Here is a 17,500-nt window from a genome sequence, read left to right on the forward strand (position 1 = left end):
ATCAAGTAAAAAAATTGAGAAAAAAAAGGAAAATGAAAATGAAAAATGAAGAAGAAAAAAATCAACTTCTTGTAGAAATGTTGTATAATTATCATTTTCACAGGAGCGACTCTTCAATCTTAGATCATCATCACTGTGAAAAAATTTTTCAAAAATATTCATTTAATCAAAAGATATCAAACAAAGTTTATTGCTGGTTGATCGACAAAAGGCAGTTTTTTTCGTTTTTTTTTGTCGCTTTTTACTACTTTATAGAGTCAACCAGCAATAAATTTTGTTTGATATCTTTTAATTGAATGAATATTTTTGAAAAATTTTTTGACAGTGATAATGATCTAAGATTGAAGAATCACTCCTGTGAAAATGATAATTATACCACATTTCTACAAGAAGTTCATTTTTTTCTTCTTCATTTTTCATTTTCATTTTCCTTTTTTTTCTCAATTTTTTTACTTGATAATATTCCACTCACGAATATCTTTTTAACGAGCACAAAACCGCAACTTGATTCGAATTCTATCAAAAGTTACAGCCATTTTTTTCTCCAGCTGCAAATTATTTCGAGACAGACTTTAATAAATTCTCGAATAAATTGACCAAATTTCGATCTTTCTGGGAGCAAAAAGGTGAAATTTCCTATTTTTCCGACCCTTAGTGGGACCATGAAGGTAATAAAGATAGATGGAGAGTCAATGCCTTTTGTTCTATTCTGATTTATCATCGGATGCAAACAGCTGTTTGGTTGCTTTGGGAATAAGATGATTAATTTTGGGTATACTCGTGGGAATATTTAAGATGAATGAAAAGACATTCCATTTTTAACAAGTATATTGAAGTATAATAGCCTTGTCATGAAAAATTGAAAAAAACTTCACATAATAAGCACAATACTCTAAACTTCTAGGGGAAGCTGCCCATAAAGCCATCGATAGATTTAAAAAAGAATTACGTGTTACGATTAGGAAGCTTGTATCGATCATTTTGTCAGAGTATGAAAACCGCTGCTCACTTAGACGTGAATATTTTAAGATAAGAAACTTTCAATGATAATGTGATGTGACTCTCAATGTTTACAAAATGCCAGCCCAAAAATATATCCTTATGAAATTAATGTATTCTTTTATCCTTACATCAGTTGAAACTATTTCGAATCGTATTTTAACTAAGATTTCTCGCAAAATTAAGTTTTTCAAAATCAACGGACCAGCCTCTTTCTGTTCTTTATAAATTTACATTTCGGATTTTTTTGCTTCCAATGATGGTACATCAAAGAAAAGCCGCTTTGAATAGATTTATAAAAGATTTCAACGACCATTTAGGTCATTACCGAGACGTTTTCTCTCCATCTATATCTTTATTACCTTCATGGTTAGACTGGCACGCCAGTCGGGCTGGAACGGTATCACGCGGGAAAAGTGAGCGTAGGAGTTAGGTAAGCGTAGGAAGAAATTTTGTCGGCGGCGAGGGCTGAAAGCAGCCTCTCACCAACTTTTGCTCGCTCTCCTACGCAGCTCCTATTCTAGCAAACGCCCGCCGCCTTTATGTTCCCGCCCTCTGACATGATTAATTTACAGACTAGTTTGCTAGTCTACTTCATGGTGGGACTGAAGTTTGATTTTCGGATTTTTCCAACCATTACAGGGACTACCAGGTTCCAAAAAAGGCACTCTTAAGGGCAGCACATACCCTACCCTTCTTCACTTGCCTAAGTACCCCCCGGATATCGGGTATGTTTACAGACAACGAATCTTCAGGTAGTTTTCATTTGGAGAAAGTCAATTTCCCATATCGGTTATCAATATGTATTCTTTCATATACGTATACCGTTTGACTATTTCAATTACTCTCAGCTACCAATGTTAGGAATTTTTCTCATAAAACGTTTGGTATAAAAACGTGTAAATCAGCAAAATCGGTCTAGACAAAGACAAAGTAAAAACATACGTCCAACACAACATGCATGGGGTAGCTAAGCACAAGTCAGATACTGTGAAGCCACCAATACAAAAAGCGATAGAATTTCTAACTGTTCAATAATAAAAATTAATGGAAAGGAAAGAGAATATCCTGTAGCGAATTTTCTTTGATAGTTCATTGATATTAATCAAATTAAGTTTTGTTCATCTTTTTACTTTTAGCTTATAATTTCATTCAGAAATACATTTACCAAATATCACAGAATATCATGATCTTGAAAATTTTTAAATATGTATATAAGCGCTGATAATTTGGCATTTTGAAAAAACTTTAGGTGTCAAAAATTGTCATTGGCTTCAATTAATAAGACATTTGAATTAATTCTTTTTGTTTAGTAGCCCCAACGATGAAAGCAAAACTGAATGAATGAATAAGGACAAAATATTTAAAACAAAAACACTAATATTTTCTCTCTCTAAGAGAATACAATAATGAAAAACTATACATGGTGAATATCAACATAATAAATCCAATTGTCGTTTTAACAAAAATAAACTGCTTTTCTCATCAGAATTCAAAAGTATAAAATAATCTTCTCTTGCATATATACAAAAACGAAATAAAAATATCAAAATATGAAATCAGCAAACTAAAAAAAACATTGCCATATTATATATCAACATACTACAGTAAGACAAAGTCTCTTAAAAAAACAACGCAAGATTTAATACAAATTGAAATGGACTACAGAATTTTATGAAGAGTTTTATGGAAAGACAAGAGTCCCTCAAATTTGACACCTGAAGGATGTTTTTACTAAGAATGATAATGTATCATTTTTTTTTAATCTAAACACAAAATAAATCTAGGTTCTAATCTAAAATACCAATAAATATATGTAATTTTAATCTAAGTTGCAATAACACAAGCAAAATAATGTACTGTAAGATATTGATTGCAAAAACTGTTCAAATTCACAGCAGTGAAGTTTCTAAGAGACTTGATGATTGAGCTCGAACACTTATCAAATTGAAGATGGTCTTTTTGCTAATTTGCGTTGTGAAACAATTTAAAGCCTTAAAATATCCGATATTATTGGAAATTTTGTAAGCAAGGCATTTTATAGTGATCTACTAGGAATTGAATAAATTAATGATAAATTCCTAAATTGAAATGTTTCGCTTCACAAACATTTCATCTAATTTACTGTCCAAGATTTTGCAAGTGCCTCTGATACCGTTACATACTTTTGAGGCCCAAACAAAATATTCTTGTACTCGTTCTTCAGTCCAGCCTTTGGGAGTCTGGCGTTCCAAGTCTCTCAAATTATATAATTTATCAGCAAGTGTTAACAATTTTTGCTTCATAACTAACAAAGGAGGTGACTTGTCTATTTGAGCTTGTTTTCGTTCTTCTTTGGCTTTTGTTTTTATCATCACTCACTTCATAACAATAAGTCTCATCGTGGAACCAAAAACATCCTCGATTTCATCCAAAGTTTCAGTATCCTCGACTGCTTATCATGCAAAAGCTCCTACTAAAATATCAATATCTGATATGAGCTTCGTCTGAATAATGAGCAACTCCAACCGGATGATTATAAAGGTGTTTGATTTGGTCTTTCCTTCTTTGATCTTTGTGTTTTTATAGCAGCAAAGTCCAATAGCTTAAGCAAACGTTGAGTGTTGTTCAAGTCTGAAGACATTTTAGAGTTGGACGCAGCTGCCATCTTGAATCTATGTTTATGTTCTCTGATTTAATTCATGTCTCAACTACATGAAATATTTATATCCTTTCGCGCTGAGAAATGATTACGTAATGTGGACCTGGTTTCTATCTCATGATAAAAGTAAATGACAGTTATGTGCCTTTTATGGAGCTTTCAATCGGCTTTCAATGTACAAATGATCACCACAATGTCTTGACAACATTACAACAAAAACATGGTTCTAGATTACAAGAAAATGATTATCATAAGAAAGATGACGTATTTTAATAATAACTTCATTGAGACAAACGAAGAAACACTCCCCTCCAGGCCCTTCCTGTTCTAGAAAATTCGTAAAAGGCAGAAAATATGCGATACTTTGCCCACGTAGAACCAAAGATTTTTTTAATAAACTTTATGATTGATCGATCATAATATTATACATCACGTAAACAATGGATCTTAGTTGATTAATATAATGAATAAATGACACATAAACCAACGATATGATAATTCATAATAATTAGTCGTCACACCCTACACGCCCTCAATCAGTTCATCTACGTGGAGCCCACTCCTCTCTTGAAAACTGGGGACTGGGACAGAATTGTCACCGCAATGGGACTGAAGTCGTTTATAATGCGTGTAATACAGAAGTATAATGAGGGTGAAAAATATCGGAACCGGAAAATTACACGTAATGTCCAAATCAAATCAAAATTCGGTAAATTACTTAGGTTTCTGAAAACACATTAGACATGACAGGGGAAAGTAGATCAAAAACAAGAAAGTGAATAATTTTATTGTCTTAATTTTCCTAATTATTTTGCATCACATATGTGTAACAGTAAATCACTAAATACAAAAATGATAATACGATTGAATATTGGATAAAAACTAGTCTGAGTCACAAACCTCTATAGATATGCTTCCTATATTCTATAAGAAATTCTTTATCGCTATAAGATGAGACGATGCTTAGATAAAAACAGGCCTTTCTTCACCGGTCCTAATTGGCGATTAGGACCCATCCATCATAAACTTGACCTAACTCAGAAAGAAATGGCGAGTGAAAAAGGAAATTCAAAAAGGACAGAAAGTGGGCACAAAGTTGGCAGTTAAAATCTTCGCTTGGAAAAGGTTGAAAGAAGACATTGCATTGACGTCAAAAGAGGGCTATGCATAGGCCATTTCACAGTCGCAAAGCGTAATGTGTAATCAGGACCACTGCGCGCTAATAACGACTTACTATTGGTCCAAAGTTTTGAAAAAAATTGAAGATTTTTGCGTCTAGCCAACGGGAAGCCGTAATGGAGGCGCAATCAGTCCTGATTACCCATGATCCATTTCGACCGTGAAATGGCCTATTGACTTTAGACAGCCCACTTTATGGCAGCTTTAATTCACAATTAGAATAGGCAGGGCGAAAAGTGGGCCGTCTAAACTAGAGCTCAAAAAACGGCTGAGATAAAAGCTCAATAAAACCAACCTTTGTGCCCAAACTTTATTATTTTTTTCTATAATGAGACTGGGCTATCCAGAATTTTATTTATTTACATTTACATTTATTTATTGACGAGAATTTGATGCAAGTCTATTTTAATATCAAAACGGACTTGCATCCTATTCAACCTAGGAATAGGGAATAGTAAATTTATATCATATTACAGGAATATAGATAGATCTTGACTAGAATTTTGAGCGGGACCAAATATTCCTTGACAACACTGAGTTTACTCGAATTTTAGGGTTAGGCGGCTGCAATTCAAACCTTGGCTGGGATGCAGTGTTTCGTATCAATAGATGAAAAATAAAATAGAAATAAAAAATATCGATAATAAGTGAAGATCGAATAATTAAAAAACAATTCTATCTTTGTGAATATTCATTATAACTCAAATATCTCAACATTCAATCAATGACCAGTTAGGAGACGGTTCATCTAATTTCAACCAATTAAAATCATCCACGTCACGCCAGTTATTAACATCACGTGGCAGTTTCGAATTTTCGAAATCCTCTTCCAAAGTTTCATAATGGAAAATATATTTACCGAAACTCAATTCTTCACAATCCTCAATGATTACTTTGCTGGTGACGTGAACGAAGAATTTGGAATTGATCGAAGTGTGAATTCTCAATTGTTGGCAAGCAAGATTCAACTCAGAGTCAATACAATCATTCACAAATATAGATCTTGCAATAGGTCCGAAAATACACGGCTGTTAATGACGTTGTTAAGTCTCTAGCTGATGGAGCAGCACCTTGATGTAAATAGTACACAATTCGAAATATTGGATAAATTTAAATCTTTGCCAGTACATTCGTTAGAATCGAGATTCAAGGTTTCGTCAAGACGGTCTGAAAACCCGACATTTGACGACGACAATGACGTTATGACGGAAATAGTATTCTTTTCCTCCAACGGTTTGTCCTTATTGGTCTTGGAGGGCGTCAAACGTTGTCGTGATTTGAAAGCGAACTTCTTTTTCGGCATTAATAGGTCTCTTTTCTCGATAACCTGAAGCCTGACCTCTTTGACGATATCTTGCGCACGCCTTACGTCATAATTCGGTAGAAACGCCAACGAGTCAGAGATAAATTTCCAAATATTCGAAATATTTTGAAGTACGACGTCAAATTTAGCGGCACGTTCGAAAACAGGTGTTTTATCAGTCAGCTCATTCAACTGATGCAGGATCTGACGTTTCTCTTTATTGAACGTTTCTAAGAAAGCTTCAGCTGTTTCGTTACTGTTTTCCGTGTGATGCGTTCGCGTCTGTTTCTTGACCGCGTAGTGCGCTAAACGTTCTTGACGGCGTACCGCGAATTGCGCCAACCTCTCTTGATGTTTACGTTGTAACGTTGCTTGGTATTCTTCGTCACCCATGGTGATTGCTTTGTTATTTTTCTTTGTCTATTTGTATTTTTCTTAGCTTTTTTCCTAAAGAACAAAGATATGAAATGTTATAATAAAAGAATTGATAAATCTCTGTCTAAAAAAATATGTCGTAACTTTCGCTAATCAGAACTTGTATTATTCGAATCTCTGTGTAATTCGAACAAATTAGACTTCCCGTTCGAGTTCGAATTAGCGAGAGTTAACAGCTTGGGGTTTCCACTTTCTCAGGGCCTAATCATGTTGTAATACACAAATTTCCTACTACACATTTTCTTATAAGCAAAAATGTAAAAATGGCGGAGAAAATTCAGGAAAATCTACAAAAACATTCGAATTCAGCATCAATTTACGACATTTGCAGCCAATCTGAATGTATTACAAGTGAAGAAGGAAGATCCAAAGACACGCTTGAATGTAAGAAGTGCAATCGAATCGTACACTACATATGTTCTTCAAATCTAGTTATGTCTAACATACAAATCGAGAGCTTTTATCTGTCAAAACTGTGTCGTGATCACCTATTGGAAGGGGTTACTTCATGTGAAACGTCAAAAGTCTCAGGATTCCGAAAGTAGATAAAAGCTTGCGAAAACATAATGAAAGCCCAAGACGTAGAAATCAATCAACTAAAGTCCAAAGACGTCAATACTATGATCAGCGAAATGAAAGATAGCTTTGAGAAGATGGAAAACACCATTGAAAAGAAAGAAGAAGTAAGACCACGAAGCTACGCAGCAGTTGCGTCGAGGCAAATCGAGAAGAACATAGAAAACGCATTTCGAAGGGAGAAACAGGAAGAACGACAGATTCAATCCACAGCATGTAATTTAATTCTTTATGGAGTTGACGAATTCACTGAAGATTCAGAGGAGTCAACCAAAATTTACGACGAAGAGTACCTTCATGAAAAAGTCTTACCTATGAAACTACGCTTAAGGAATATAAAGATAGAAGAAACTCAAAGAATCAGGAAATTTTCGAAAGAAAGAGAAGATGAGAAACGCTATAGACCAATCAAAGTCCGATTTGCAAACGAAGAAGACAAAAATACAGTTTTTGGAGCGATCACTAAAGGAGCAAGATTGCCCTTCCGGATAACAGAAGACCTAACAAAAAGTGAAAGGAAGACAATTAAAGAGTGGTGTATGAAAGCCCAAGAATTGAATAATTCAATAGAGGACACAAACTTCAAATTTAAAGTTAGGGGGAACCTCTACCTTAAGAAAATTGTAAACCGAACAAAGAGCGGTTCATAGACGTGAATTTTCAGATCACTGGCTTACAGTGTTTGAGTAACCCAAATTGACGCCAGAGGTTGATTCCAAGAAGTCAGACTAAGTAATATTTTCTAAAAAAGTTCAACTCGATCATTCAGTTTTCCGTCTATCTACAAAATGCTATAAATATACAATATTACCAAGAAATATACAAAACAGAAATGCTGTTTTTTTAAACAAAATGATCCGTTAATTTATAAATATGAAACACTTACAAAATTATCTTTTAGAAAAAGACGAACAAAAAGAATTATTGTTAAATAAAAAAAGGCGTTGTTAAAAATTTCACAAAAGAGCGTTCAGTCAACAGAAAGTAGTTCTGAAAACACCAAATTTTGCAATAAATGCACCATTTAGGGTGACTTTTGCATCAGAAATGCGATTTTATTTCGCATGGATAATTAGACGATTCGTTATTTGGGTTATACCATGGAACTGTAAATTATTATATACAATCTTTATGGAGTATAAGAAAATAAATTCATTAGGTGTAACAGTAAACTCTCCATATATCGAATTTCTATTACTCGAATATTTCTGTAATTCGAACTAAGATATTAGCCCGCTCAGTTGGAAAGTAGTTCAAACTACTCTCTGTTATTCGAATCTTTCTCTATGGTAGTTCGAATAAAATTTTTGTTCCCTTGAAAATCGAATTAGAGAGTCAACTATAGCAATAATTCAAGCGTGATTATCAATCAGTAGTTTCACTTCCGAGGTTATCTCTGAACCCAGTACATTCTTTGTCCGGCGCAGAGATTTGGTTTTCACTGATCGTTCGATAAACGGTAATCCTATCAAAACACAAATGACAAAGCGCCGCCAATTTCTGTCGAATACTCCGTTGCAAGAAGACGTAAATGATTGGTTCAATCAGATTGTTCAGACAATTTAAACCAATCAGAGCGATCGTTACATCACGACGACGCGCCGTATTATTGACAAAACGTTCAATGATGGTGGGGACCAAATTCAACAAAAAATACGAAAGAACCAAACATGCTGGAATCAAATACTTCTTGAATAAGTCACGTGATAACGTGCTTCCCGCTGATTGGACATTATCCCTGGACGATCGTACGCGGATGTATATAGTGACGTAACTGAACGCCGTGAATAAGACAACAAATCCGTTATACGAAAATGAAACTTCTTGACGTATCTTTATGCTACCGTTAAGCGCCGCTACGTATTTCGTTGCCAGTCCAAAAGTGACGGATAAAATCCATAACAGAGCGATTTGAAGGGCGAACATTTTCCGACTCATGACGTGAGAGTATCGAATATCAAGAAACGCCAATGCAAGTCGATCCATACTTAACAGCAACAAATTCACCACGTAAGCAATGTATATGGTGTAGAATGTGACTCGAAACGGTATGTTCGTTGGTAAACTATTTGCGAATGAATAAACAGCGTATACATTGACTGCTAGCAAAGCGATGGAGACAGTACTTAGATGTAACAGTAATAGCGATTGATTGGTCATTTCAGATGATTTGGTTAATATGAGGATCATACCAACAATGTGAAATAGAAACGCCATGGTAATGATGACATATGCTATGGCGATCAGTGCGGTAATATTACCATCGTTCACAACGGTTCCATCGGTGAAAAATTCTCCACAATCTCTGATGTCAATCCACATGATTGTGGGTTTTTTCTCAGGAGTTGTTTAATGTTCGTGAAAAGTTTTCCTAAAATTATCTTGCAAATGTAATTGATCAAGTCCAGTGGATTCCTGAATGAAGGGTTTCGAAGTACTTCAACTTTGTGAGTGATTTCCCCCTCTTCAACTAAGTCCAACTACAATCTAGATGTTTGGTTTGAACAAGAAGGATGTTCGATTCCGTCGTTGGAGCAATTTTTTCTTTCACCAAAACAATGATATCACTATTCAGCGATCATCTCATTTGTGTCATAAAAAAGTTTTTTTTCTTTCGTTCTGACAGTCTTTAATTTTGAGTCAACCAAAAAAGCCTTTCCTTTCTTTATATTCAAACGTAGTTTGATTCAACAATGTAATATCAGTCACGTTGCAACAAAATCAGTTGCTTTGTAAACACAATACTGCTCTTTAGAAAAAGCTTGATTTCACCAAGAGACTTCTGTTTCCGTCACAACATTTGAATCACCGCATACGACAGCATTAAACAGCTTCACAGGACACTGGTGTTTTACTGTTCTTTCAATGAAAGCTTCTTATTCATTCGCAACACACCAATAATCCTCTCAACCTCTGCATAAGAAGACAACAAAAAAACCTAAAATAGACGGAAGAGCGAATATAACATTATTACAAGACGCTTTTTGATGAGCTATTAAGTAATGTAATATTTTATCATAATTAGATATGCAACCATGGAGATTGTTGAAACAAGCATTCTGATTGGCTAGAATCTTATCATTATAGAAAAGAATTAGGTCCAATTCAATTGAAATAGGAATGTGGTAAAATCATCACGGATGATCAAATTTTCTTTAGATTCGAAAGTTTATCCATCCCCCCACGCTTAACATTATCACTAAAACCCAAACAAAAGCTAGTTCTTGATAAAAGATTATTAAAAAAGACTTTGATAGGTCATAGAGATATGGCTTTATTAGTCAGACAGAACTTTGTCAGCTTCTTAATCTTTAGAACAGACTTTAGAAAACACAGATTCATGTGCTAGATGTAACTTTCTTGGATAAAAAACGAGATTTTTTTAAACACAAGTACGTAAAAAATCAGTCCAATAAAGCAAACATGTTATGGAGAATGTTGCAGAAAGAAATTTTGAAATGACAGCTCTGCGTCTCTACAAAAATAATTTTCTTATGTAAAATTGAACTAATCTTTGCATAATGTCATAACGTTACAAACGTACTGATTTGCTGAGCTCATTATAAATCGCCTTCTTATAGTCAAATCACAATTTAATAAAACTCATCATAGTTCTTTGATCAATGTTTAATCTGATGACCTAGCAACACTGCCCCAACTACTCATAATAAAAACGAACTTCACAACGAACAAAAAGGGTCTAACCCAGCTTCTTACGTCATGTTATTAAAGTTTTACGAGCTTTACATTATTTTTGCCTAAATTTCGCTTTGATAAACGAAAAAATTTGTTCCCCTAAATGAAAGTTCTGTTTGGAAAATACCGGCATATTATAATAGCGTGACAATCTCTCTTTTTACTTCTGACCTACGCACAGAAACTGATGTAACTACCATAAAAGTTGTTCAGTATAAATAGATTGCATATAGGTTTCTCTAGAATATCGTAAGTTAGTCTAATATCGACATCCCTCGTCTAATTCCGACACCCTTCTTTAGAGACAGGAATAATATGAAAGTTTAAACACTGATTGAAAAAGGCTTTGACCACTAAGCAAAGAAAAATAGTTTTGACCTATCTTTCAATTTCAGCTGATAAAAAAGGTGTCGGAATTAGATGAGGGATGTCGACATTAGGCCAAATTACGGTAGCTAACCCCCCCCCCAATGCAACTGCATAAATTTGCAGACAGAAGTATCAATATCGAAAGTACGTTCGAACGCTCAAATAAACAAAATGAATGGTGGTATAATATTAGAAAATGACTTTTGTTATGCAACTCCACCGCTATTGGCTACCGAAAATACTCCATTATTACGCTAATACAGATATGTTAGTTTAGAGACCCACGCATGCTTAGCAGAATTAGAGAAGCGCGGTTGGTTTCGTGAAAAAAGAAGAAAAAGAGGAACTCGTTGAAAAGACAAACTTTAACCATAAGAAAACGAAGAAACTCGTTGTGAGTAGGAAAGAGAGTATGAGTAAGAATATAAAGAAAGTTTCTTTTCAAATACTGTAGAGGAGGTTGTAGAGACAATAGATCACTTTTTTAGAGCCCCTTGAGAAAAAAACATTTCAATTTAACGGAGCCCTCTAAAGCATTCACTCAACGATGGTTTAGTTAGCTGAAGGAATTTCTTAAATTTCTTCATTTGCTTAAAGAAAGCCAAAAGATTTTGAGTGGGCATAGGAAACCTGCAACACATGTGAAAATGACCCATCTAATCATCCTGAAACACTTTAAAAAGTTCAAAGGAAGTCGTCTAATTGAATCAGTTAGCAATTTGTTACTTGAATGAATTGCAACAAAATTGTAACAAGCAACGCTTAGAAACTTGATACACTTTATTATGGCGGAGGCCCGGAAAACCCGAATTTTTGTAACTCGGGTTTCCGAGGCTTATTACAGCTTGAAAAATACTATCATGATAACTTTTAGTCACATTTCAAACTTGAGCTGAGCAAATAAAAACTTTGGAAAAACTTTTATCTAACGTGATTGAATTTTTGAATAGCTTTCACGGATTCAAGCAAGATAAACTTTATCAAGCTTTTTTAAGGAATGAAGCGTGGTTGATTTTAATGTCAGATTAGCAGGACAGTTGGTCAAAAGCTTTGCTGCCAGAGCCTTTAGAAAAATATCTCAGGGATTAATACGACCCAATGGAATATCAAGGAATGCTCGTCTCTTTTCATAGTTTTAATTTTGCATTGGGAGGGATTCAATCCCATAGGTTTCTGGTACTCAACGACCTGGTTGCAAAACATACCAGCTCAGAAGGAGGAAGTCACCAACACTGTATTGACAATTATTTACAAAAAGATCTCGTGGCTTTCAAACTTTCAATTTCTTCTCCAAAACACAAATTACACTAATCATTGAATATTTGGCCACTAATTTTTCTCTGTCGACCACGTTCTTAAAATACAGTCAAGAAATTATCAACCAACAAATGACAAATATGTCAATCATGAAGCTAGACCACTAGACACCGTTTTTTTGTGGCCAAAGAGTCTAAATTTGGAGCACATCTAGGCACCAACCCTTAAAATATCAGTGGGTTTAATGACGGGTGGGTAGTTAATAGTCAATTTACAGAGTAATTGTGAGTAGATTAGCATTGAAAACTCTTAACCTTAATTCTAATAAACCCATATCTCTCCATATCTTATGAATCCTTTTCTCAAAAAAGTACGCTACTCAGAGATTGTCGGAGGAGGTTATGAACAAACAAGCTAGATGCTGAATGGACCTACCTGATGATGAAAGTTAGATAGCAATGCGAGAAGAAAAAAATCAGTCAGAAAATATAGCGTTTAGCGAAAATGCATAACGCAATAAATTCATCATTGATTGTTGATAAGGGGAGAGGGAAGGGTTGTAGGGAAAAAACAAATAGAAAGTTCTGGTCGCAAAAATCAGTTTTATTGACAATTGAATCATGCTTGATGGTGAGCATTGTTATCAATAATGTTTTTGTGTCAAAAACATAGAAATACAAGGAAAAAAATCTAATGAAAATCTGCAAAAACGGCGATTTCCGGCAAATTCAACCGGAAAAAAAAATTTCTCAAAAATCGAACTCAGCCATGTTTTGAGCATTGCGAATACGCATCTTTCTGCAAAAAAATCAGAAAAAACTAAAGATGAAAATTCGAGAAATGTAAAAAAACCGGTTTTTCCGGCATATTTCCGGCATTTTCGGCCGGAAAAAATGTTTTTCGAAAATCGGGCTCCGTCACATTTTAGGTATTGTCATATTGCATCAGTGTGAAAAATTTCATAAAAAAATATAAAGTACAGCTCGAGAAATTCAAGAAATACTGTCTTTCCGTCGAAAATAGGTTGTTCCGGCGATTTTTAAATAGTTCCGGCTTCAAAAATCAATTTCATTGAAAATTGAAACATGCTTGATGGTGCGCATTGCTATTAATAATGTTTTTGAATGAAAAAATAACCAATTATAAGGAAAAAGCCCAATGAAAATCCAGAAAAACGGCGATTTCCGGCATATTTCCGGCATTTTCGGCCGTTTTTTCTCAAAAATCGGACTCGGCCATGTTTTGGGCAATATTAATACGTATCTTTGAGCAAAAAATCAGAAAAAACTAATGATAAAATCTCGAGAAAATGCCAAAAAACCAGTTTTTCCGGCATATTTCCGGCATTTTCGGCCGGAAAAAAATGTTTTTCGAAAATCGGGCTCCGTCACTTTTTAGGTATTGTCATTTTACATCAGTGTGCAAAATTTCATAAAAAAATATAAAGTACAGCTCAAGAAATTCAAGAAATACCGTTTTTCCGGCGAATATCGGCTGTTCCGGCGATTTTTAGAAAGTTCCGGCTTCAAAAATCAGTTTTATCGACAATTGAACCATGCTTGATCGTGGACATTGCTATTAATAATGTTTTTGTGTGAAAAAACAACGAAATAAAAGGAAAAAGTCCGATGAAAATCTGCAAAAACGGCGATTTCCGGCATTTTCGGCCGGAAAAGAATTTTTCTCAAAAATCGGACTCTGCCATGTTTTGGGCATTGCTAATACGCATCTTTGTGCAAAAAATCTGAAAAAACTAATGATGAAATCTCGAGAAAATGCCAAAAAACCGGTTTTTCCGGCATATTTCCGGCATTTTCGGCCGGAAATGATTTTTTTTCGAAAATCGGGCTCCGTCACATTTTGGGCATTACCATTTTGCATCATTGTGCCAAAAATCAGAAAAAACTAATGAGCCAATCTCGAGAAAAGCTGGTAACAGACGGACGAACGGACAGACGGACGGACGGACGAAGGTTAATATTTATAGGACCTCCATGTAGGTCCAACAAGACCAGTTTGGGTACTCTGGAATATAACTCGATAGGGAAAATCATAAAAGGGAGGAAAGTGTTAAGTAAGCCCTTTACAAAAATTACTAAAGGTACATCAGAAAGGAAGTTATAAGATAAGGCAAACTTAAAAAGAGAGCAACTAAACGTTACGCATCAGATCTTTCGTGACAAACCTTTTTTCTCATCTGTATCTCCGATGAACAAGAGTGCTATTCCCATACCTTCCCATTCGGTTCTTCATGGCGGCGTTTTGTGCGTCTCGGACGCGTTGGAGCCGCTCATTGCGTCGTTTCTCAAGCTCTGATACTGGAACGTACATTTCGTCTTCCTCAGACCTTTAAACAATGAACGAGACAGTTAAAGGTATAATTTGTTTAGGATAAAAAAAGAGTCGCGCCTCTATGCTGACAAAGCATTATAAACAAAAGAATTTCTCAAAAAGCTTGTACGGTGCCGAAAAGGGAGTATGTTGTTATTTCCTTTGATTGAGAGTGCTGTGTAAGCAAATAACATGAGATTAAAACAACGACTTATAAATATATTAAATATATTTATAAGTTGTTGTTTAAATGAAACACGTTAAATGATTTCCATCAAAGGAATTTCTAGGACTTTGTGAAGGTGGAGGAAAACCAGGAGAGGATGAATGAAAACCAGGAGATAGATGAATGGAAGTTAGACTTATACGAGGATAGATCAGTAATCAAGACTTTAAGACACTCTTCTGTAACAGCTTTAATCATATCAAAATTCATCTTGGAGAACGACAGCACGTGCTACAGACCCTTTTTCTTCAGAGACTCTGCATTCTAGGTCTGACCGACCCTTGCAGAATTTGAAGTAATCTATGATGAGTTAAAATACAAAATCCATAATTGATATTGATACATACAGATATTCACAGAGTTTCCAACAACCAGCAAAGCAGGAGAAGATGATGGAAGGGATTGAGACAATCAACAAGATCAATGTCGACAAACTCATCTAAAAATCAAAGAAAATATGAATATATTCACATTTGTGTTATCCTTGAAAAACCAACTGAGGAATGCTTAAAAGCAAGAAACGAGTATATCTACAATAGACCTCATCGGAGTTTTTGATTTTTCTTAAAGCAGTGATGCATTGTGGGATTGTTTCGGGAGTATTAAAATATAGAGATCTCTTAGGAATCCCTAGAGGGAATTCTATTGCAATATTCGAGAAACAATCCCACAATGCATCGCTTTTTTAGAAAAATCAAAAATTCCGATAAGATCTATTTCTGAATTTTCACATTTTCTCGGTTTTTAAACTTTTAGGGGCTACCTAGAATATTTTCCAGTATGGGGCAATCTAAATCCTAGGGACCACCCCCGGGGGGAGGGGGGTACTAGGGTTGCGAGCTGACGGGGGAGTGCTGCCCGACTTTCGAACTTTGGACCCTTACCGGGACTAAAAAGTAGAAAACAAAGGAAAATTTTGGGAATTTTACGACCCTTAGCGGGACAAATTTGACCAATTTTGACCAAATTTTGATCTTTCAGGGGGTAAAAAGTTGAAATTTTCCTATTTTTCCGACCCTTAGTGGGACTGAAATTTGATTTTCTGATTTTTCCGACCCTTAGCGGGACTTTGGAAGTCCAAAAAAGGTACCCTTAAGGGCGGCACATACCGTACCCTCCATTTGCCTAAGTACCCCCCCCCCCCCCGAGGACCACCTAAATTCTTAGGGGCTACCTAGAACCTGCTTATAACCATTAATTTTTGAAAAAGCAATAAAGTTTCTATGGTTATGTTCTTCTTTTAAGCATGTATTGCCCCTACTTGCCCCTTAGAGACATCGCACAAGAGCAAGACGTCTTTTAATAGAAAATAAAATAACTGTTTTTCCTTTTTTCAAGAAAGATTATTTGAAATCGATATTTTGGTCTATACGTTAATGTGTGGAGCATTCTGTCACCACAGCACAATGGCTAACATTATTGAGAGAAGGTGGGACTTACATCTTCGAATTGTGAATAAAAATGTTCACAAGTTAGTTCTGAACAGAAACTTTTCGTCAGTGCATCTGAAAAGAAGAAAATTATCATTTATTGTTTATAAGAAGTGCACCTTGGGTACTAATTTTCGCGGTCGAAAAAAAAAATCAAAAATGATCATTGATTGTTTTAAGAAGTGTACCTCGGGTACTAATTTTGGCGGTCGAAAAAAAAATTCGAAAAAAACAGCATTTCACAGAAATGAATTTTCGCAGTTTTACCTATTTTGGATACATTTCTTTCATTTTCAAATTTTTTAATTAAAATCACCAAATTTGTAATTTGCGGTTTCTAATTTTGGCGGTCTAGCCTAAAAACCGTGGAAAAAGCGAAAATTAGTTCCCGCGAAAATTAGTTATGGTTAGGGTTAGTAATGAAAGTGGAAACTTTTTATTATTAAAATAATGTCCAAAAACGACTCAAAACCCTATACGACTTTTATGAATTTTTAAAATGAAATCAAAGAATCACTCAGTGTAAACAATGATAATTATAGCATAATCATTGAAGAAGTTAATTTTCTTCTTCTTCATTTTCAATTTTCATTTTTGGATATTTTTTGAAATTTTTCTTTTTGATAATGTTCCACTCCTGTTTTTATCTTTTCAACAAGCAGTGAACCGCTGGAATAATTCAAATTCTATCAAGAGTTACAGCCTTTCTTTGTCTCTTTAGTAAGTTTTTCATACTTAAAAATGTCGAAACAATGTCACAAAAGTGCGATTTCAGGAATGACTACAAAGTAATTAACTTTTATTTTTTCAATGAAAGAAACTTTATCATGACTCACCATAAACATGATGTCTCATTTGGTTGGTGGGCAAGCATTTATTGATGATTTTCTGAATAAAAAATAATTAAAAATTATGCAGCCCTCGAAATTCAAGTAAAAGTAAGTCGGCACGTAAGTGCCGTCCAAATCCGGCCGAAGGCCGGCAAAATTTTGCCGACCTAAGCTTGTTTTTAGGTCGGCAATGCCGATCTGAGCTATATTTTAAGTCGGCAAAGTTGT

General features: G+C 34.9%; 3 protein-coding genes and 1 pseudogene across 3 annotated transcripts in view; all 4 read right to left on the minus strand.

The window, feature by feature from the left end:
* Nucleotides 1–2,858: 2,858 nt before the first annotated feature.
* Nucleotides 2,859–3,561, minus strand: LOC136822504 (guanosine-3',5'-bis(diphosphate) 3'-pyrophosphohydrolase MESH1 pseudogene; annotated as a pseudogene).
* Nucleotides 3,562–5,309: 1,748 nt separating this feature from the next.
* On the minus strand, nt 5,310–6,554 carry LOC136822505 (tubulin-specific chaperone C-like). Its single transcript, XM_067078772.1, has 2 exons — nt 5,907–6,554; nt 5,310–5,847 (listed from the first exon to the last, which is right to left on the minus strand). The coding sequence occupies exons 1-2, from the start codon at nt 6,513–6,515 to the stop codon at nt 5,530–5,532; spliced, it is 927 nt and encodes a 308-aa protein (XP_066934873.1). The 5' UTR covers nt 6,516–6,554; the 3' UTR covers nt 5,310–5,529.
* Nucleotides 6,555–8,303: 1,749 nt separating this feature from the next.
* LOC136822513 (uncharacterized) overlaps nt 8,304–17,500 on the minus strand; it is a 10,958-nt gene continuing 1,761 nt past the window's right edge. The window contains exons 2-6 of the mRNA XM_067078778.1: nt 17,279–17,330; nt 16,453–16,517; nt 15,360–15,451; nt 14,641–14,802; nt 8,304–10,046 (exon numbers count right to left, since the gene is read on the minus strand). Of these exons, the coding sequence (XP_066934879.1) occupies nt 14,649–14,802; nt 15,360–15,451; nt 16,453–16,517; nt 17,279–17,297 (330 nt within the window). The 5' untranslated portion in view covers nt 17,298–17,330 and the 3' untranslated portion in view covers nt 8,304–10,046; nt 14,641–14,648. The remainder of the gene's footprint in view (nt 10,047–14,640; nt 14,803–15,359; nt 15,452–16,452; nt 16,518–17,278; nt 17,331–17,500) is intronic.
* LOC136822506 (histamine H2 receptor-like) lies at nt 8,499–9,455 on the minus strand. The gene has a single exon (XM_067078773.1). It carries the CDS (start codon nt 9,453–9,455, stop codon nt 8,499–8,501), a length of 957 nt encoding a protein of 318 aa, XP_066934874.1.

The sequence above is a fragment of the Clytia hemisphaerica genome, unplaced genomic scaffold (genome assembly GCF_902728285.1).
Source record: "Clytia hemisphaerica strain Z4C2 unplaced genomic scaffold, Clytia hemisphaerica genome assembly, whole genome shotgun sequence".
In the NCBI taxonomy this organism is placed as follows: domain Eukaryota; kingdom Metazoa; phylum Cnidaria; class Hydrozoa; order Leptothecata; family Clytiidae; genus Clytia; species Clytia hemisphaerica.